The sequence below is a fragment of the Fonsecaea erecta genome (genome assembly GCF_001651985.1).
Source record: "Fonsecaea erecta strain CBS 125763 chromosome Unknown Scaff2, whole genome shotgun sequence".
NCBI lineage: Eukaryota > Fungi > Ascomycota > Eurotiomycetes > Chaetothyriales > Herpotrichiellaceae > Fonsecaea > Fonsecaea erecta.
The window spans coordinates 3,178,428-3,199,820 of NW_017387245.1; the positions used below are offsets into that span (position 1 = coordinate 3,178,428).

A 21,393-nucleotide genomic window follows, 5' to 3' on the forward strand; every position below is an offset into this window, starting at 1 on the left:
CTCAGACAAATTGTTCTGCATGGGAGTTTTGTTAAGCACTTAGCACAATCACCCGCCTCTGTTGGCCCAAGCGGCTGAGACCGATATCAAGGGCACATCGATGGAGCCAATCCGAGACGCAAAGATGCCACCCGAGGGCCTGGAGATCACCAGGGTCGATCGTGAGTCATGGGAGCTTGGACCGGAAGATCAAGGGGAAAGAGCAGGAGAGCTGCGTAATTGGCACACATCCGAAGCGCTTCCCAGTGTGTGGTGTTGTTTCAAAACATCCCGACTGGGCCATTTGTTTTCCCCTTGCCATTCTCCGGATCTAGCCGAGCCATGGACAGCCTTGAGGAATTTCTCTCGATGACGCCAGGTCCGGTCAGGCGGTGGTGGCAGGTGGCAGTGCACAGCAAGGCGACGAAGGCCATTTGGCGGGTTGTCTTGTTCTGTTGCTCTGCTATGGGATGCCTGACGGCCAATTGGGGGCTGCACAGCCACAGAGTCGCACTTGTCCCGGAAGTGGCAGCTCTTTTCCTTCCCCCTTCCCCTATTGTGCTTGTATCACCGCTTGGGCCCTTGCTGTCATTGTGCAGAAAAAGCCATCAGCTGGAGAATGTCGCACAAGGGAAATCCGCGCTGCTCCCCTTGTCTGGCCGAATTCCCCGGATCGCTGACATAATTCGCCGCCACCGTCACCACGGCGGTGATGATGGCGGCGCCGTGGTCCACGCCTACAGACGAAACAATACCACACAGGGGGCTGGTCACGATGAGGGAACAGATAGCCCCATAAAAGAGAATCAGGTAGGAAAAAATGGCATCTGCACTGGCCAAGCCGGGTGTACATGTTTGTCCATACCCGCCAGACGAATACACTTCGGACCAGGCTGGCCATCCCAGTCCCTTGACCAAAGGCACCATGACGGTGACCAAAATCCCCTCCGGCTGCCTTATCTTCTCATGCGAACCACCGAGCCAGAAAACATCCCTTGCCTAAAATGCCGTCAACCTCTTGAGCTGTTGACACTTGCACCATGACCTCTCAGCCGTGCATTGGGCCGAAGGATTTTCACCCCTTGCTTTCGACCCCAAAGGCTCCAATCAACAGCGTCCATTTCTCCTGGTGGCCTGTCTGCTGCCCACCATCTATCCCATTGTTTCTGTGAACCTAGCGCAAAGCAGACTCGGCCGCACCAAATCAGCAGGTGTAAGTCACAGCCTTGAACTCGGACGAGCAATATACCTGTGGCAAACGATCTCGTCGGTAGCGGGGTACTTACTATGTTGCTGACCGGTATTCGAGCTGCTGCTGTTTTGTGACCATTGTGGGTGACGGGGGATATAACCTCACCATCCCTCACAATGTCCCATACCGGCAACTGTATATGAATGCAGGCACCCATCAAAGCCTTCGCTCAATCAAGACACTCACCGTCAATCACGTCTTCTATCCGAAATCACTGGCAATCTCAACCCTGACACCTCTGTTCATATTCAACCCAAACCTATCAACCTATTTCCTGGATTGAAGTCCATCCCTTGCTCTTGGTCACAGAGACCGACTCCCAATTGTCGACCTCTTCACATCACGCCTCAGCCTGACACATATTTCCCGGGCCTTGGATGTCTGATAGGCGCCGCAGAAGCCACGACGAGTACACACGTGAACCAATATTGGTCGAAAGAAGCCCTCAGGTGCGTACTTACCGTATCGTGCCCACGTCCTCACCGCAAAGAGAGCGGCTGACATTGGGATCCAAGCTCTACAACCTCTTCCGAACTCGCAAGAAGAGAGTCCATATCATTGAAGAAGTCCCTGTTCGAAGTCGACGGCCAGAGCGCCGTAGCTGGAGCCCTCCTCCACGCCCGCCTCCCTCGCCTCCTCGAGGCCCATATCACACCATGTCGTCCAACCTGGAGGACAACATTTACACCCCTCTCCCTCCGAAGCTGCCCCCAAAGACCAAGCATCATGACGAGGATGACCCTATCGAGTATGTCGTGGAGAAACGTTCTCCACGGCATCACAAGGTCAAGGTCATCCATGAGCCGTTCGATGATGAGGAGGCTCACCCAAAGGTGGAAAGCCCCTCTTCGCCACGAAAGCGCGACAGTGGCAAGTATTATATGACCGGAGCACGAATGGACGATGATTACGACAGCGCACGACGGGAGTATGACCGTGTGCGACCAGATCCGGAAGTCCAGCGGTTGCGTGATGATCTCGAGAGAGAAGAGCGCAAGCGACGACAGGCAGAACTTACTGCCGCCGCCGCCAAGGAAAAGGCCGATCGACTCAAGGCTGACCTGGAGTACGAGAAACGCCAACGGTCTCTGGAGAAACGTGAACGAGACCTTGCCGCGCGCGAAACGCGCCTCAATCAGGAGGAGCGAGAGCACCTCGCGGAAGCCCGACGACAGCGAGAACGCCAAGGAGTCGTTGTCCACAATCCGCCTGCCGTGGTGGCCGTGCGTGAACCCAACCGGTCGGCTCTGGACCGGGCCCGGGATGACTACGACCATCTCCGCAGTCAGCAAGCTCGCGACGAGCGACGACCGGCGACAGGGGAAAGACGGCCCCGGCGCCAAAGCATTATCATCGTCGACGACGAGCATGACCGTGAGCGAGATCGACGACAACAACGACGGCAGTAGGGTCTGGGGAGGGAATATATAGTGGACCAAGGTCGGGGCAACCCACGGACGGGATATATACATACGGGGGGGTTATTGCTGCAAAGCAGGGAAAGGAGGCACGGCGTCTTAGGAGGGTTTCAGAGGATACATATATCATTCGTGGCGGTAGGGACGGTCTTCGCCAGCAACCCATTTGTGCCATGGAGAGATGCCAACTCTTGTCATTCATTGAGATAGCCCACGGCACAGGGCTCCTGGTTATTGTGGCTTGAAACATCAAATGTTGTTATATAGACAGACACACGTGTGTGTTCTCCACCACGTGGCAATTGATTATCTGAATACATAGATAAGTAGTTATGGAAATCATCTCCTCTTCGCTGAGGAATGCCCTGCAATTGATTTCTCCACCAGTTCTGTCAGAACACCCCAGTGGAGCTCTGCAGTCCGAAGTCTGGAGATGCAACCCATTGTGAACCAGTCGGGTATGCGGGCTGCAACCCAACGGTCTAGAACCAGGGCGCTCGCTGATCACTCGATAGTATCAGTTGATCCGGCATATGCCATGGAGCAGCAAGCCGGAACAGGTGGTTTGCTGACACCAACAGGGACTGACCGACTTCAAGAGATGCAGGATTCAAACATCCTCGGAGTAGGGCAAGAAATGGACGATGAGACCAGTGTTGGGGATTAATTGAGATAATTAACTAATTAACTAATCAATAACTACATAAGTAATTAATTGAACACGAACCGGATCCTCAGGAGAAAGCGGCGAGGAGCCTGGATCTCGCTCGGTGTGCCACCAGTCTTCCCTTTTTTTTTTTAACCTGTTCCTCGGGAGGGCGCGTGACACGTTGACCTTTTTCTGGGGGAAATCGGGGTTTGCCATTGATTGTTTGGCTCGATATAACAATATGTATTCGGTACTTTGTACCTGTATGCACCATTACGTTCCGAGATAGATCTCCAGCTCTATTGCGTTACTCACCATAGTCTCTCTGGTGGCTTTGCCCATTCGGCCTCCCGTCCCACAGAGTATCAGAGAAACGTCCTCACAATTACAACCACATCCCCCCTCTCATCCAACCATCCCCACAACCCTTGAAGCTCCTGGATGCGCACAGTCCTGCTGCCGGCACGAGCCTGATTGCTCTGCTACTCACTTAGTCCCTCAACTGCCAGGGTCCGTGAATGGCGACGCTTCCTTGTTCCCGAGCTCCGCGCCTTATTCATCCTGGTCCCAGCCGTGCTCAGCAGCACGTTCAAGGGTCAAAGTCAAAGCCAAAGCTGCAGCTGTCCCGCCTCTCGCCCGTTTGAACTCTTTTTTTCCTGCTCCCTCGCTACCTGACGTATTTGCAACTTACTGGCGACCTTGTCACTGAATTTCATACGCAGTGTCGGCCTATCTTGCCATCTCGCAGCAGCCCGGCCCCAGCGCGAGGCATCCAGCAGCTCCGCGGGGAGCCCCATCTTCACCTTGACACGAACTTGACCATGAGGCGGAATACTCGCCGCATATCTCAGAAACCAGCTGCGGAACGCGTCGTCTCTCCGTCCATGATCGAAGTGGGCTGATCATAGGAACGACAAGAAAAAGAAAAGAAACATCATCTGCCGGGACGGATAATATGGGTGGCTCAGAGAACCAAGGGGAGCAGAAAGAGGAGGCTGCGGTTACCACGGTGTCGTCGTCGTCATCGTCGTCAACGTCGCTGCCCAGACTACCGGCCCCTCCGGAGCCCGAGAACGACAAAGGGATCATCCCCTCGATCAAGAGCCCGTCGTTGGAAGGACTGGACGATCTCACGGCGGAGAATGTGGACATCTTCAAGCTGGAACCTGTCGCGGCGCTGAAATTGCTGTGTCGCAGTATCGACGCCCTCGTGCAGATGACCGGCGACGTGCCTCCCACCCCCCCAGCGCGGAGTCGAGGAGGGTCCCCTGCTCGCAGTCTCTCGAGGCTCCGTGAGTCCATGACACCCGATAGTGCCGCGCAGACGCCTAAGAAGGAAAACGCCAAGCTACGACCACCGGGGTCGGCCTCGCATCATCAGGAACACATCGACGGAGTGCTGTTTGTGAAGACACCCATAGGCTCCCCGGAGGCGCACGAGCACGAGCCCACAGCGGCGGCTCATATCATCGGGGCCAATGCCCAGCCGCTGTACGTCCAGCACGGGGCACTTGCGCGCAAGTTCTACTCGAAACGGCCGCCTCCTATCTCCACCGAGGACTATCTGATGCGCATGCACAAATACTGTCCCATGTCGACGGCGGTGTATTTGGCCGCCTCCTTCTACATCACTCGCCTGGCCATCTACGAGAAGATCTTGCCGGTTACGCCCCGAAACGTGCACCGTCTGCTGCTGGCCACGCTGCGAGTCGCCATGAAGGCACTTGAAGACCTGTCCTGGCCCCACGCCCGCTTTAGCAAAGTGGGTGGCGTGTCCGAGGGCGAATTGGGTCGGCTGGAGATCACGTTCTGCTACCTGATCGACTTCAGCTTGAAAGTGGACGCCGAGATGCTGCAGCGCGAGGCTGAGAGTCTGTGCCGCCACAACCGGTACGAGGCCGTCTTGGTTGAGTATCCCCTCAGCCCGCTCGAACTGCAGATGCCGGAAAACGGGGACCGCAAATCACGAGGGGCCGAGAAGAGAAAGGCCAGCAGTACCTTGCCCAGCAGGCCGGTCGTCCAAGTCGGGACGGGCATTGAAGTGTTAGGCCAGTCTTGAACGATTACCCTCTCCAAGAAAGTTGGGGGACCAAAGGATTTACCCTTGTTTGGGTGGCCCGAGTTGTGTGCGGGTTTTTGACAGTGTGTGGGTGGCAAGCGTGGTCGGCGCTCGGATGGCAACATGGGATATTTTTATTCTTTTGCTTGAGGATGATGACGAGGCATTAATGGGGTTCTGGATATTCGCAAGAAGGAAGGAAGCCAACTCGACGCGGAAGAGATGAGGACAGGCATCTATCTATCTGGATCTGCAAGTGAGTGAACGCGAGCGAACGCATACAAAATGACTGGGCCATCGTAGTGGCAATTGTCTCGGGGCGGGTCCTGGCTTATTCCAGGGAATGAATCACTATTATTGTTGTCTGGCGAGATATGGATGTACCTTGTGTCTACTTACTTGGTACCATTATGTGTGATATTGGCATTGGCACCACGTAAGGCCTGTGTCACGTTCGGCTGATATGTATGAACGCCACTCAACTCGCGGCACTCCTTCGTATATATGTATATTAGATACTACTGACTGGGATTGGGCACACACAGCCAAGCCTAAAGCCGAGCCTCGCAAAATGCTTGATCCGATGTGCGTGTGTGTGTGACAGGAGGAAGAGAGAGAGAGAGAGAGAGAGATGCCCCAGATTCAGGTTCAGGTTGAGATCCACCCTCCATGCGTCTTCCCCGGCGCTCGTCCTGGGGTCATGGGGCGAGTATTATCGCCTCTGTTCTGGAAGGGGGACCCTACTCGATCTGGCTGTGCGGTCATGGCATAGTATGTAATGAAGTCCATCAGCTTGCTTATGAGGAAACACACACGGCGTTGATTCGGTCAGGACAGCCGAGGAAAGATAAATGGACAATGCGACACTGTCGGCGTTGGAGTCGGCAATAGTGGTAGCGCAGCAGGAAAGAGACATTTCCCCTTTTGCCATCGTCCCAAGTTACAAAGTTTCAATTTGCAACAGGATGGAAGTAAGTGCCTGGTGATTAATATGTATGCTAGAGCCTAGAGGGCTGTCGTCGGCAATTGACCGGGTTGCAATGGGCCAAAAGACGCCAAAAGGCCCCAAGGAGCGAAATGCGCCTGTTTGCCGCCACCTTGGTCACCATGGTCTTCTCGTTTTGTCTGGTCTGGTCTGGTCTTGGGCCCGATCGCGCTCGGTCGATGTCCGTCCGACCTATGTAACTCGTCCTTGTTCGTCGTGCCTTTTGGTGCCAAACAAAAGCGATTGAAAGCCACGAAGAGCCCGATTGGCGACACCACAACCACCCTGTCCAATCCGGCATTTGATCAGTGACGTTAGGATCTTCGTCGGTTCTCCCCTGCTCACTTGCATGCATGGCCGTGCTACCTGAGATGGGTCAAGACTTGGATCCGGAATTTTTCGTGCTTGTGCGATACTACGTTGCGAAAATTGGTGGTGGAGCTCTCGCCAGCCAGACCCAGAGGCAAAATGCTCGGTCAGGTCGGTCGAGGCGTCTGACAGAGGATAGCTCGCTGGGCTGGCGATGGAGACTCCTCCCAGAGAGACTGTCCCCGCCGTTGAGGATTTCCCAACATGGGTCATTCATTGGAAGGGGAGAATCCCATGGCTTGTCGTGACGAATGGGGAAAAGGAGAAAGCATTATACTTCTTTGCAGTGGTGGAGAGCCATCCCAGGACCCAGGATCCGCGTGACTGGAACTGCTTTCTCACGGCAATGTCCACATCAGAGAAAGAGAAAATTCCCACTTGCTCTCTTCTCACAAATCTGGCAAGGACTGCTGCAGACCTGATCCTTTCGTGTTCTCGAACTGCCAGATCCCCAGACCCCCCAGGCAGGGAATCGCCCTCGATTTACCCCAGAACGCAGTGTAACGTGGGATCTTCACCCCGCGGACTAAACGTCTGCACACGGATATAAAGAGAAGCTGGTCGGACGATCAGCGGGGAGAGTTCACAGTGCTTGTTCAGTCCTCTTCTCCGTTTCCCTGTTTTTTGTCCAATATATTTTGGTTGGCAGGACGGTCGTCGGAGGGTTTGGAAGTGGCTGCTGGTGTCGTTGCCAGTTACCTCGATATCGAACACCCTCCTTCACCACAACCTCACCACTGTTTCATTCGATACAGCGACAGCAAGCGTGTGTGCACTGAGACGAGTTTTCAATCATGTCGGAAAAGGCCATCGAGGAGAATGTCATCTCCTCCCAGCCCTCCCACGGCCTGGCCGAGGAAGTCGCCCGGGACGAGTTCGCCCAGCAGAAAACCTTTGACCGTGTCATCCACAATGCCCAGAGCGCGACCGAGAAGGAGCACAAGATGACCTTGTGGCAAGGCATCAAGCTCTACCCCAAGGCCGTCGCCTGGAGCATCCTGATCTCGACCTGCATCTGCATGGAGGGCTATGACGTGTGCTTGCTGAGCAACTTTTGTAAGTCATGCCGGTCGTGCTTCAGGGTCCCGTTCTGTCTTTCTGACTGCGATTTCAATAGACGCTTTCCCCCAGTTCCGGAAGAAATACGGTAAACAGCTCCCGAATGGGGATTTCCAGATCCCTGCCAGCTGGCAATCCGGCCTCAGCAACGGCGCCAATGTCGGCGAAATCATCGGTCTCATGATCAACGGCTGGGTCTGCGAGCGTTTCGGCTACCGCTACACCCTCATCACATGCCTGGCCCTCGTCGCCATCTATACCGCCGTGTTCTTCACCGCTCAGACCGTGGTGGCTATCCAGGTCGCAGAGATCCTCTGTGGCATACCCTGGGGCGCGTTCCAGATCTCCACGTAGGTATTCCCTGTTGATCATCTTGATTCCGAGCGTTTGAGATACCGTTGGAACCTCTTGGGAACTTCATACTGACTTGTCACCGTGTCCCAGGATCACCTATGCATCTGAGGTCTGTCCAGTGGCACTCCGAGGATATCTCACGACCTACGTGAATTTCTGCTGGGGGTTGGGACAAACGATCGGAATCGGTGTGATCAAGGCAATGCTGCCTCGAAATGATCAGTGGTCATACCGCATCCCTTATGGACTTCAGTGGGTATGGCCGGTTCCACTAATTGTCGGTATCTTTCTCGCTCCGGAATCACCGTGGTGGCTGGTGCGGAAAGGCCGTATCGATGATGCCAAAAGATCCCTTCTCCGACTGACATCCCTCGACCGCGAAACCGACTTTGACGCCGATGAGACTATTGCGATGATGGTCCACACGACCGCCTTGGAGGAAAAGATTACGAAAGGTGCCTCGTACTGGGATTGCTTCAAGGGGACCGACTTGCGACGAACTGAGATTGTGTGCATGGTGTGGGCCATTCAGAACCTCTCCGGCAACTCGTTTTCAGGATATTCGACATATTTTCTTGAACAAGCTGGCCTAGCCCCGAGCAAGTCCTACGACTTTGCCCTTGGACAATACGGGATCAATATGGCTGGGGTATTCGGAGCCTGGTTCTTGATGACCTGGGGCATCGGACGACGCTCGCTCTACCTCTACGGACTCTGTGGCTTATTCTCCATGCTGCTCATCATGGGATTTTTAGGACTGGTCCCACGCGCTCACCGAGACGAAGCCGCCCTCGCTACAGGATCGATCATGCTGGTGTGGGCACTTTGCTACCAGCTCACCGTGGGCACTGTCTGTTACTCGTTGGTGGCGGAGCTTTCTACACGCCGCCTACAAATCAAGACCGTCGTACTGGGCCGCAATCTGTACAACATCGTCGGGATTATTTGCTCCGTCTTAACGCCATACATGCTCAACCCTGGTGAATGGAACTGGGGCAACTACGCCGGATTCTTCTGGGCGGGGATCTGCTTCTGTTGCATCATCTACACATACTTCCGTGTTCCAGAGCCCGCAGGTCGCAGCTTTGCGGAACTGGATCTTCTCTTTGAGCGCGGCGTCAGCGCACGCAAGTTCGCCACCGCACACATTGACGTCTTTGAGGAGTCGGTGGTTCATGAAACAGTGGACGGGACAAACACGTTGAAGACCTACGCGCAGAAGAGAGAAAGCACTGTGCAAGGAATTAGCGGTGAGGAGACGATGCCTCCTAGACAGTTGATATGAGGGACTGATGCATCGTGAATGGACTTGAGAGAGAGACTGAAGGATCACGGGAAGTGAACCTGTAACGATTGGGTGCAAAGTCGACCAGGCTTCGAGGCTGGACATGAAAATGGACTCTTTCCCAATGTACTACATTACACTGTATTAGTCCGATAAAGCGAGCCAATTTGGACAGGGCCTTGATGAATGATGCAAATACGCACGAGGTCCTTAATCACCATCCTGTATCCTCAGAGCTCGTTTCGCGGGGTCCCTCCATGTGGATTCCTCCCTCCTCTCAGGAGGTCAGATGTGGGCGAACGATGTCGTTAGTGTATACCGCAAAGACGCCTATTTGATTTGTGATCGTCACCCCCTGTAGATTAACATCCGCACCTCCATATTCGCGACCACGGGTTTCTTGGAAATTTGCTGCGGTAGTGGTGGGCGTGAGGTGCAGCTGGCCATCGCACACAGTGTGTATTACTTCTCACTGGCAATAGTGGTTCTCTGTCTCACAATCAAGGCCATTTAGCTTGTCCGAATGTTGTTCACTTCCTTCGGTTCGAGGAACGTTCTCCTGTGGGTGGACGTCGCCAGCATCCGTCACCCACGGCGACTTCGCAAAGACAGTCACCTGCTGCAATCGCAATGGTGGCGACGACGTGCTCTCAACCGCAAAATTCCCGGAGGCTCCAATATTCACCGTCCAATAATGATGCCGATGTCCCGAAACCATCTCAACCATATTGAGCTGACAATTCGACCACATCTGCTCGACCATGTTTCGCCTCATTGCTCGACACTTACAAGGAAGCTATCACATACCTATTTCGTAGCTATTTTGACCAAGCGATAAACTCCTCATCATATGCAGGATTGGCAGCCTCCAGCCCGATAAAGGTCTTCTGGATAGCCTACCATCAGATATCGAAATGCACTTGCGCTGGACGCTCTATATGAAGACGCACCGATGGCAAGCGAGGGGCTAACCAGTAGTCGCGGTGCTTCACCGGTATTATTGTGAGAAGGTGTTCAACATTTTGGAGGATCTCGACTTCGACGACCAGGCCGCCATTTCCCGTTCCCAAAGCCTCATTACTTCCACTGGTCTTAGATGGAACTGCCAGACGATCAGTCTCCTTAATCGAACCGACGACATCGTGCGACTAAAATTCAGCTCTTCAGAAAGACAGCTCTACGACTCCATCGAAGCTCAGGCAGTGCTCTCGCTCAGTCGGGGTAAGCCTGCCCTTCATGCAGGAGGGATGAGACCCGGTAGTGTACGGCCAAAGACCAGCAGCTCTTGAACATGCAAGTGTCGGTCGATTGGTCCTGATCAGCGATTGTCATGAGGTTGGACTGGAACAGGCCTGCAAGAGGCCACGTCAGGCAGAGAGTGCTGCGGTGCAAAGCAGGCAGAACGAGGCAGGACCGTCCATGGCGCTAGTCCAAAACTGGTCTACCTCCGGCAGCGGCCTTGCTCGGAACCTTAAAGTCCGCCTTGTCCGCATAGACAGGGTTGAGTACTAGCCTTGATTAAGAATAGTGTCAGCGCTTATGGCGAGCGACCCCACCTTCCCTCCACCGGTCCAGCTCGACAGCCTTGTCAACGACCTCAAGACAGACCGGGTTTGTGTCTCTTCTCCTTCAAGTCATATCGAGCACCTGTATTCTCTTTATGGACCACTTGCGTCGCTTTCTCCTTGTCCCTCTTGCTTTTCCCCCTGGCCGGGATGATCACATCGCTCACATACTAGAACACTGAGAAACAATGCCCTCCCGCAAAGCCAGACGGGCGTCTCATAATCGACTCAACCACGAAGACAATAGGAACAGAGGCAAGGTACTGAGGCAGCACATCACAGCCGGTCGCATATTCTTCCTCCCCAAGATAGAGCAGATCGAGAACGCGGTACTGCGGAATAGTTCAATCGAGACTGGGTGCTTCGGCCACCCTGTTGTGATATGCCACGCGGGCGAGCATACTGACGCGGTTAATTTCTTGATGGTACTTCCTTCCCTCCGCTCCCTTTTCCATGCACTGGCCTGTGGGGGAATTGTAGCCCAGCAGGCAATCTATACACACACATATACACTCACACAGAGAAAGAGAGAGATCATATATACAAGTGCGGGCGAGAGAAAAAAGGCTAATTTGCACTCGTGAACATCCTCAAGATTACGTCGTTCCGTGGCAAAGGTCTTGACGGATACATCAAAGACGCTGTCCGACGCCGAAAATACCTCCCCATCTCCCCTAGCCGAGCCCACGCGGAGAGCAACTCCATTACCCTCCACCTCTCGGACCGCGCGCAGCTGGAGAAGAACTCGTGGGTCAACGCGGCCAACGGGCTCGTGGCCGACTGGCGCATTCTCCGGCCCTTCACGGTCAACAGGAAGGAGTCAGTCTATCTCACAGACGCGTCGCTTCGGGCCCTTCTTCAGTACATTGTCGACCGCGACTTTGGCTCGGTCTCGCCGTCAGCAGCAGCCGCCATACTCTCCGTGGTGGTTTCGGGCGAGCCGCGACAGGGCCTGGGCAGCGGTGTTTCCCTTCCCACACCTCCTCCCTCGCCGGCGCCGCATCGAGGAGGTCTGCCCACGTACCCGAGCGCCGCAGGCGGTTCGACAGTCGTCGAGCATTTTCCTCGCCCGGCCCGAGTGGAGGTTCCGACCGTGTACTCATACGCAACCAACACCTATACAGCCGCAGCATCCCCAGTCCGTGCTCCACGTCCCTCTCCTGTGACTGCCCCTTTGATTTGGCCTCAGCCCCAAAGCTACTTGACATCATCCTCCCCCCCTCGGATACCGGGCTCTTTCCCGCAACCGACCTATGCCCAGAACGATCACCGACCCCTGTACACGGCAAGACATCACTACCACCACACTCGTGCGAGAGAGCCTTTACTCCCAACCACAACGAGGACGAGGACGACGACGAGGGCACCTGCCTTCAGTTCGTACACCCAATATTCTGGCAGCTGCTGGCTTGCTTTCCTTGTCGTCGTCACATTGCTCCTCTTGGGCTACGCGATTTACTTGTACAGCAACCTGGAACCTCTGATGTCATGATGGTTTCTCGACGATACCTCTCTTCCTCCTCCTCCTCCTCCTCCCCTCATCATCGCACACTTCTGACCTGCACGCACTTCTGACCTGCACTCCTGCCATATAGCGTTATGATCTGAAGGATTGTTGTTCGATTGAAATGGAAAGACACGGACCATTGCAATGCTTGCGTCTTTGCTCGGCGATGTGAATCTCTCATGTCCCAAACACATGAATATATATACTTGTCAAGTTGGAAAGAGAGGGATTTTCGCACATGATGTTCTTCATCCAAAGCAGACGGGGACCTGATCTGAAGCATATTTTGATTATCAACATTGGAGTCCAGGATGACAACACCTCGTGAAAGATCTTTCTTCTTTCTCCCTCGATTTGGTCATATATATATACATTCACTCCCCGTCGGGTCTGGTCGGCTACACGATATGAGCGAATTGGCTATATGAGCCTTCCAGGCCGAGATGAGATGAGATGAAGCAGACAGTAATTGACCCTTTCCCCATCTATTTCCCTTGCCTATTCCCCCGTCAGGGACCGTCCGACAAGCTTGTGTGATATGTATGCTTGCTTGATAATGCCAAAATGCCCCGTCAAAAGTTGGCAAGACAATATTCCGTCTACATGTATATTACTTACTGTACTACCTAGTAGTTAGTACATAACGCTTTGCCGAAAATAAAACGGGGCGCAGTGAACTATATTAGATACAGTACAGTACGTACTATGGCACTAAACTAATTACATATTTCTGACCAAAACTTTGACCTTTTGACTTTTCAGAAAAGCATGTTTCCCCCGAGGGCCGGAAGGGGGGCCCTCTTTGGCGGTCGAATTCCCCTTTGCTGGAGTTGCATTTCCCTGTATCATACATACATATGCTTAGGGTTAGAGTTGTTGATTGGTAAGCTTTGAAGGAGAAGAAGACCAAGAATTTTCAATATTGTTTTGGAATACAAAGAGGTTTAGTTAGTTTAACATACCACAGCCGAGCCTAGCCTATGGGGAAGACAGAGATAGACAGAGAGATAGAGAGAGATGCTAGCTCTCCCAGCACCCCTTCTCGCCCAACCCACAGAAAATTGCTCCGTCTTGCTTTCTTGGCTTTCTTTCATTCTTTTATCTTCGACTACGGCGTCACCGGCACCCCCAGCGCCTGACACGCCTTCTGCCAGTAGGCCACCCTGCCGTCGTCGACGGTCGTGCCCACACATCCCGTGACAAAGGCCGTCTGCCAATTCTGCTGGCCGCCCTGGCGCACCAGGGCCTTCTGGGCGTCGGTGCAGTGGGTGGCGTAGAACCACGCGGCGGCCGCGAAGGAGTACTGGTCGGGCTGCACGAGGGCCAGGACCTGGTCGGCCTGGGCGTCGGTCACGCTGCTGCTGGGTGTCCCTGCTGTCCCGACGGCCGCGGCGACCTGGGCCGTGAGCTGCGGGATCGACTCGGCGTACTGCTGCACGAAGGCCGGCGACATCATGGTGCGCGTGCCCTGGCCCGGCCGGCCCGGCGCGGGGAAGTGGTTGTGGTTGTACTTGAATTCGCCGCTCTCGTAGGCCATCCAGGACAGCAGGGCGGCCTGCTCGGCGGCGGTCGTGACGTTGTACTGCGCGAAGCTGGCGACGATGTCCTGCACCACCGCGAGGGACGACACCGCGCACTCGCTGGGGTAGGTGGCGCCGGCGCAGGTGTTGGACGTCGGTGCGATGTACAGGAGTTGCTGAACCGGGTCGGGAGCTGTTGCCGCCGTGTCGCGGTGACTGAGACGATGGAGGGAGAAGAATCGAGAGGGAGGAGGTGGAGGAGCCGCCCAGGCGGTGGTGGTGGTGGTGGAGATGGTCGCGGCAAGCCAGAGGAGGTTGATCAAGGAAAACCCCATCTTGAGTTCGAGTTGTGTGTGCTCTGTGAAGTTTCTCTTCCGTCAGTCAGTGCCGGGGAGATTGCTGTGAGTGAGAGATGTGTGAGATAGAGTGAATAAGGAGGAGTAAGGAGATCAACAAGCGATCGAGTATGTTTTTTGGTTGCCTGGAAAGGAAGGACGGTTCTCAGAGGCGAGATATTCTTGCATTGCTGGCTGGCACGAGAACCAAGCCGCCGAAGGCGACAAAGATAAATAGATAAATCAACAAAGTAAAAGCCATGCGCGAGCGATAAAGGGGGTTCCGGTCATGGAGGGATTAAGGATGTTTGTTGGTCGGTCGTTGTAACAAAACAAAGGACAAGCAGAGAAAGAAAGAAAGCGGCGCTTACAACCAGACCAACAAAGAGAACGCGGCATCTGTCTGCGTACGACTCACTCACCCGGCTCCAAAGGCCTGTCTTCTCACCAGGAGACAAAATACTTGAAAAACGTCGACCAATGCAGAGCACAAGTGCATGGGAGACGACGTCGCCTTTCAAACAGAGCTGCCGTTGAGTGTTTCATCTTTGGGCACCAATCATCAACTGCTGCCCGAAGTATTAATGAATGGCAACGTCTCAGTGTGTAATACAAGGAGAATCCCTTTACTTTTCTGCTTTTCCTATAACCTATAACTTATATCGGGGGGTATCATTATGTCCATCACGTTCGTCCTTTGATTTGGCCTCGAGCCATTTTGCAAATCCAAAGTTCCCATCAACAATTCCATCAACGCCCAGATCTATTGCCGTCAGACACCCAATGCAACCAGCAGCAAAACCCCTTTCCTGGCAGCCTGCTCAGTCTTCTTCGGCCTCGGCGTCAGTATCGCACTCGGCATCGTCTTCCTCGTCGTCATCTTCGGTCTTGATTGACGGCCCCCTGTCGCTTGTGTCGGCATCGTCATCATCATCATCATCATCAGCCTCATTGTTGTCTACTCCGCTGTGGCTCTCCCCAACTTCCTCCGCCTCCTCCTCCTCCTCCTTGATAAATCGTCGGCTTCTTCTCTGCCCGTGGGCACGCCGACTGGGCTGAGCGGGCTCGAAGCCCACGAGCCAGTACTCTCCTTTCTTATCTTTCTTCACAAGACCCTCAGCGATGGCCCACTGCCGGAGACCGTCATCGACCTCCTCATCCTTGCTCTTCACATGGTCTCTCTCAAAGTGTCGACCAACGTGTTCCATCCTTTCATCCCAGCCGCGAGACTCTTTGCCATCGACAAATTTCTTCCCACAGAATCCGCACTTGGTCTTTTGAGGAGCCTGACGGCGGTCAATCCAGCAGCGAGCGCGTATATCTTCGAGCTCCTTCTCGAAGTTGTCCCGCTCTTTCTTCGACACGTCGTCTTCGCCCTTCTTACTTGCCGCCCAAGGGGCATGCATGCGTCGGCAGTGCTGGGTGAAGAGATCCTTGCGGTTGAAGTCATTGTATCCCTTGTCCTGAGTTCGCGCCGTCTCCGCTGAGCAGGTGCCCAAGTCGCAGCGGTAGAGGCCCAGTTGGACGTGTTGAGAGGACACATGTCGTTTCCACTCGTTCTTGTTGCCGAATGTCGCGAAGCAGCCGTAGTGGTGGAAAGCGCAGGGAAAGTGCTTCGACCCGGATTCATCGTTCCGGAGCGCTCGGGGCTTCTTCTTGGTCTTGGGGCGCGATCTCCCGCTATGGGGTGTGTCAGAGGCTTGAGCACGTTTCTGCACTCGGACCTTTGGGTCAATGACTGCTTTGAGACGTCGTGGCTCTTCATCCAGAGAATGGCCTCTCGTGGTGCCAAATTGCCGGCGGGTGACATTCCTTCTGGGGCTGAATTCGGGATCGTTGTCCGTCTCAGTGACTCCAGCAACCTCCTCTTCATCTTTCATCATCTCGTCGTCGTTATCATCATCATCGTGGCCTGGCTGATCGAGCCCTGAGTCCGGGGGACTAGCGAGCTGTTCCGACAGCTCGAGCTCCATGGGAAAGTTGATCCTGGAGGGGAAGGTCTCCTTCATGTCGACAGGCTCGTCATAATGCTCTGGATCTGGCGTGACCTGGAGATGTCTCATGCTGGGGACGGTGTGGTTGGTGGGGACAGGAGTGGAAGGATGAGAGGACATGAAGACGGGTTGCCGAGTCCAGCCATGGCCCGTGGCCGATGATGTTGCCATGGGAGCGGGCCAGTATCCCACTGGTGAGTGAGTCAGGGGGACGGTAAGCGAGCTCCGAGCTGCTTCTGGACTACGAGCATGGTCGCTGATCGACGAGTCGCTGTTGCTGGAGAGAGTGAACCCCAAAGGGTCGGTGGGAGAGGGATGACGCAGATGGCGGAAATGGTCAATGTCACGGCGGTCGGTGTCAAAGCCATTCAGTTGAGGCAGGGCTCTGTCACCGGTCTCCCACATAGACCGGTAGCTAAAGCCTTGGGCGACCGGGTCGTAAGAGGCACAGGAATATTGAAACCCCTCAGCGCTCTGGTAGGGGGCACTCATATCGAGTAAGGGATTGATCGAGTGAAATTCTCCGGGGTTGTACCAGTATCGGGGGGGAGTGCCATGGTCGTCGGATCCTCTATACACATACTCTGGGCCCTCACTCCCGAGCACATCTTGATAATGTGAGTGGTAATGCATGATGTGCTCCGCCGAGAGACCAGTGGCAATCGGTTGCAGACTGCTGCAAGGTACAATGTACGGGGAAATGCTTGTGTGATGTTCCACTGACAGCCAAAAAAAAAGGACTGACAGGTAGTGTGTGTGTGAGAGAGAAAAAGAGTTCATGAACGACTGGTATCAGGAACGAGCATTTGGAGTATATGAATAAGACCACAGGTGGGCCACTTTTCCAATCTTCAAACTGATAAACCAGAAAGCTATCAAGCGAGCGGAAAGGGGGGCCATCAAAGAGCATCACGCAGTGGAATGGGGGAAGACTGCATCAATACGAGCATGCGCCATCAAACAGGGTGGAGAGGGGGAGGAACCTTCGGTGATGGCCCAGTCACAGCTAGGGCACCCTCCCTCCCAGGACTCACGCAGAGCCGCATGCTTGACCTTTCTTCTCGAGTCCCAAGCGACTAGGACAGGAACGGCACGCTCGAAGCCTAGTGTCTGAAATGTCGCCATGTCACTGGGCCAGATCATCCAGTAGGGACTCGCCAGCGCCCGTGGCCATTGGCTGGTTGAAACCGGTCTGTGTCGGTGTCCCCCACCCCAAGTCTGCCTTCTTGACGCCTCGCAAAAACGCTGCCCAAATCCCAGCGAAACCGAACTTGGACAGTTAATATGTGCCACTGCCACCACCGTTTCTGCGGGCAAGGCGTCTGCGGTCCTGCTGGTCAGTCTTTGGCCCCCCCTGCATGGCCCCGTCACGGCCACAAACCTCACGAACCACTGACGAAACACTGTCCAATGGCTTTCTCGACCTTTGGTTGGGCAGACTCATCGTATTGTAGAATTGCTCTCTGGCATTTGTGGAAGAGCTCGGTTAGCCCACAGCTGAACACCCATGAGTGAAAATTTTGCAAAGCTCGTCCCTATCGGGTAAACGCTTTCTCATTCAGTGCGCGAGAGCAGGGGAACAGCACCTCAATTGGGAAGGAACCAGACACAACACGGTTAAGCGATAGATCTGGATTCTGCGAAGGTCGCTGGGTTGGACGAGGTAGCGACCGAAGCAAAGACAAGGTGTGGCCCCGCTCGTATCGACCGCCCGCCAGAAGTCCCTCTTGCTCAAGTCAGGAGGAGTAATGAACCTGGGGAGGACGGCCACCCAGCTGGCAGGGCCGGCACGATGGGTCTTCGGGGGGTAAACTAACGGCGAGCCGGGGACCAACAAGGTTGGAGGGTAACTAGAAGCGGGCCAGCCACCAGCTCAGAGGGCGAGAGAGGAGCCCAAACCCGAAAAGGTGCCAGTGATGCAGGGGTGCATGCTAAGAATATATCCATGTCTCGACGGACACGAGAAGATGGCGTAACGGCCCTGGTCATTGGATAATCTCTGCGTGAAGTTGGCTTCTGTGGCTGTTTGATCTCTGGTTTATTTTGCACCCTTGCTACCACATGCTGTCAAAAGATAACATCCGTGTACAAGGGAATCACACACAGGACTGCCCGCTACTCAGCTGGACGTGGAAAGGATGGCAGGCAAGCGAGTGGGACTAAACCGAACTCGCGAAGGTGCAGGCGAGCAGCAAGGCGTAGAGTGGATTTCGCCCACGGATGGAGGGGAGTTCGGAGGATCCAGAAAGACGGAGGAGGAGGCGAGAGGGCCTGCTTTCGCGCATTGTCCTTTCCAGCGAGTCAAAAGCGTCAGCATATGCAGGGATTTGAGCATTCTCAGGTTGAGGAGGATGAGGAGCCTCTAGAGGAGCTAGACACGCAGCTCGGTCACTAAGGGCAGGCAGGCACACGGGATTTTGGGGGCGGATCGTCATTGAGGATGAGCGACGCAGACGTGCAGCACAGTCGGACAGATCTTCGCGGTAGACTGAGGATTTTGACGCACCTGACCAGAGACTCTGTGTTTTGTGGGAGGTGGGTTTTGGCAGTAGTCCCCGAAGGAATGCGCCATGCATCAAGATATTCTCAAAACGGCCAGGTCGAATGACAGACCCCGGACAGGGAGGGTGGCAACTATCTCCAAAGGCGAAGAGAAGTGACAGAAGTTCTGAGAGTTTGAGGTGTGAGTCAGTGGGTCGAATTGAAGGCCTGGATACTGCAGTCCCTCGTGTGGGTATCCATAACGTATGGGCCCTGGCAATGGTCATCCAGGGAGGTTTGGCCTAGCGCTAGGTACTCCGGGAGAGGGAGGGAGGGGTGGAGCTGCGCTTTTTCGACGCCTGGAAGGAATGGCTTGATGGTGTGGCAGATTAGCGGGAGTGTCATCACAGGGACAGGAGCACGCAGCATCGAGAGGGGGGAAGAGACGCCGACCTAGTGAGCCAGATTGAGAAGCCAGAGGCGCCCGAGACCCGAGCAGCTTTAGCTCTCTTCACCTGGCTACATGGGCACCACAAGTTCTCGAACCAGGTTCAAGGCCCCCCAGAACAGCCTTTAACTGTGCGTGGAGGGCCCGTTTCTTCTCGTGGCCGCCCAGAGTATCAAAGTCAATAGGTCTCGGTCCGGCTCATGGCGTTCTTCCTGCCTTCCCCTTCCCTTCCCTTTTCTTTTCCTTCGAGCTTCGCATCCACCTGGAACTTGCCGGCTCCCTGTGCTGGGTGGATAAGATGCAATAATGGCATTTCTGCCACCACTGAGTCCCTAACTCAAACAGCTTGTTTGCCGATTGCCTTCGAGTTGCGTTGCGCGGATGCAGCTAAAAATTGGTTCAGACTTTGGCGGCTGTTGGTCGCCCATGATCGACAATGCAAGCACGAAATCCGGATGAGCATTCTTGCGCTCGTGCCAGCCACTTCGCCAGCCAACCTGGATCCCCGAAAGTGAACTCTGTTGTCTGTTCTCACTACGGAGTACTTGTTGATCTTCTCCTCTTTGTTGCCCTCAACGGGTCTCATGTTCTTTTCACTTTGGTCATCACCCCTCGCTTCAGTCGTCGGCGGCCATTCTTTACCCCCCTCGAAATGCTCGGATGCTGCAGGACTAGCGTATCGCTGTCACACGCTCGGCTGCAGCAGACTGGTAGCGAGTCCAATCTTTCTGGGCTTATCTTTCTTGCTCAGCATTCGGTTGTGGCGCCTCTCTTCCAAACCTCGGACCAGCCATCCGCAGTTGCTGTTGTCACTGGCGCTCTCTGATTGACTAGACCATGCAAGATACGGTGTATTATTGCAGTGGCTTCTCTGTATGCTAATACAATAGAAAAAAAATGAGGAAGAGGTGGTGTGATCGCTCACAGTTGGCGGCGACTATCAAAGGTCCGGCCTTGCTAGCCTGGAATTCCATTTCCCTTGTCCCCTGCCTCTCCGGATGCCCTTGTTGGGCGTATGGGGGTGGCCGAGAACTAGACGCCTCCACAAGAATAGCGTCGCCCATATCTTCGCTTGCTCTTTCCCATGCTCAAGTAGTCACTCAAACTTATTCTTGTCACTCCGTCACGAAGTTGCTAATGGAGTTTAGTCAAAAGATCTCTCGATGCCCACGTGGTCGCCCTTGTCTAGTTGGAAGCCACTCTCTGCTGCCTCCTCCTCCCGCCAGCCAGCCACCCAAGCATCCGTCATGTCTACCCTGCCTCTCCGCTCCATCCGACCCCTGGACGACACTGGAGGAATCCTTCACAAGACTGCACTAGAAAGAAGCCAGATAGTGACTGGGTGCAGCATTTTGCTGTTCATCCCAAGCCCTCAATTTTTACGTCAATGTCTTCACTGTGCCAAGAGAATGGACCAGCATCCTGAGAGCTCCAATTCCCGTTCGGGTTGAGTTGAATCCAAAGCTTCCTTCGTCTTCGCCAATTTGAGCCTCAACGGCGTTTCGCTCTGCGTAATCTCACTGAAGTCGCATCCTGTTTGAGCTCTGCCCTCCCCCTGTTCTGTGTCCTGCGTGCCCGCAGTCCGAATCCAGACTCGCCGGGACCCGGATTATGTCTAGGCTTCTGCCCCGACTTAAGCCTGTCCGCTCGAGGCAAAGAGCCATTGCTGGTGGCGACCAGACTACTTCCCCCATCGTGCACCGCAGCATTGAGCTCTGTATCCAGAAGAAACACTGCGCAACTTGATTCCTATTTCATCGAGTCGTAAATTGCTTCACTTCTTGGTAGCTGGGCCTTTTTCTTTACCGGGAGATTTCGCGCACTCTGACTCTCATCCCCCCACCGTCATACCAGTCATAGTCTTCCCTCGCTCTCGGCTCGTGTCTTTCAATCACTGTCACTTCATCCCCGGGCCTCAAGATTCTAGACCCCGGCTGCTTATTTTCCTGGGATCGGGACCGTGACCTCGACCGCGACTGTCGGCGTCGGCCTCTACGGGCATGACTTCGTCGACCGCCCTCCTCGCTAACTTCGGGTTCACCCATGTATCCCAAGGATGATGACCGAAGAGGCGGTGGACTAGGCGCATGTAGCCCTAGGTGACCATCCTCTTCCTGGCTCTCGTCTGCATTTG

At 54.6% G+C, this 21,393-nt stretch overlaps 6 protein-coding genes across 6 annotated transcripts; 4 read left to right on the plus strand and 2 right to left on the minus strand.

Annotated features, from left to right (window-relative positions):
* Positions 1-1,887: 1,887 nt before the first annotated feature.
* AYL99_02909 (hypothetical protein) lies at positions 1,888-2,640 on the plus strand (the record flags this gene model as incomplete). Its single annotated transcript, XM_018834425.1, has 1 exon — positions 1,888-2,640. The coding sequence occupies one exon, from the start codon at positions 1,888-1,890 to the stop codon at positions 2,638-2,640; it is 753 nt and encodes a 250-aa protein (XP_018697049.1).
* Positions 2,641-4,253: 1,613 nt separating this feature from the next.
* Positions 4,254-5,357, plus strand: AYL99_02910 (hypothetical protein; the record flags this gene model as incomplete). The annotated part of the gene is made up of 1 exon (XM_018834426.1): positions 4,254-5,357. One exon carries the CDS (start codon positions 4,254-4,256, stop codon positions 5,355-5,357), a length of 1,104 nt encoding a protein of 367 aa, XP_018697050.1.
* A 2,148-nt stretch (positions 5,358-7,505) lies between these two features.
* Positions 7,506-9,409, plus strand: AYL99_02911 (hypothetical protein; the record flags this gene model as incomplete). Its single annotated transcript, XM_018834427.1, has 3 exons — positions 7,506-7,767; positions 7,829-8,120; positions 8,215-9,409. The coding sequence occupies 3 exons, from the start codon at positions 7,506-7,508 to the stop codon at positions 9,407-9,409; spliced, it is 1,749 nt and encodes a 582-aa protein (XP_018697051.1).
* A 1,539-nt stretch (positions 9,410-10,948) lies between these two features.
* AYL99_02912 (hypothetical protein) lies at positions 10,949-12,466 on the plus strand (the record flags this gene model as incomplete). Its single annotated transcript, XM_018834428.1, has 2 exons — positions 10,949-11,020; positions 11,570-12,466. The coding sequence occupies 2 exons, from the start codon at positions 10,949-10,951 to the stop codon at positions 12,464-12,466; spliced, it is 969 nt and encodes a 322-aa protein (XP_018697052.1).
* Positions 12,467-13,589: 1,123 nt separating this feature from the next.
* Positions 13,590-14,336, minus strand: AYL99_02913 (hypothetical protein; the record flags this gene model as incomplete). The annotated part of the gene is made up of 1 exon (XM_018834429.1): positions 13,590-14,336. The coding sequence occupies one exon, from the start codon at positions 14,334-14,336 to the stop codon at positions 13,590-13,592; it is 747 nt and encodes a 248-aa protein (XP_018697053.1).
* An 821-nt stretch (positions 14,337-15,157) lies between these two features.
* On the minus strand, positions 15,158-16,963 carry AYL99_02914 (hypothetical protein; the record flags this gene model as incomplete). The annotated part of the gene is made up of 1 exon (XM_018834430.1): positions 15,158-16,963. One exon carries the CDS (start codon positions 16,961-16,963, stop codon positions 15,158-15,160), a length of 1,806 nt encoding a protein of 601 aa, XP_018697054.1.
* Between the last annotated feature and the right edge of the window lie 4,430 nt (positions 16,964-21,393).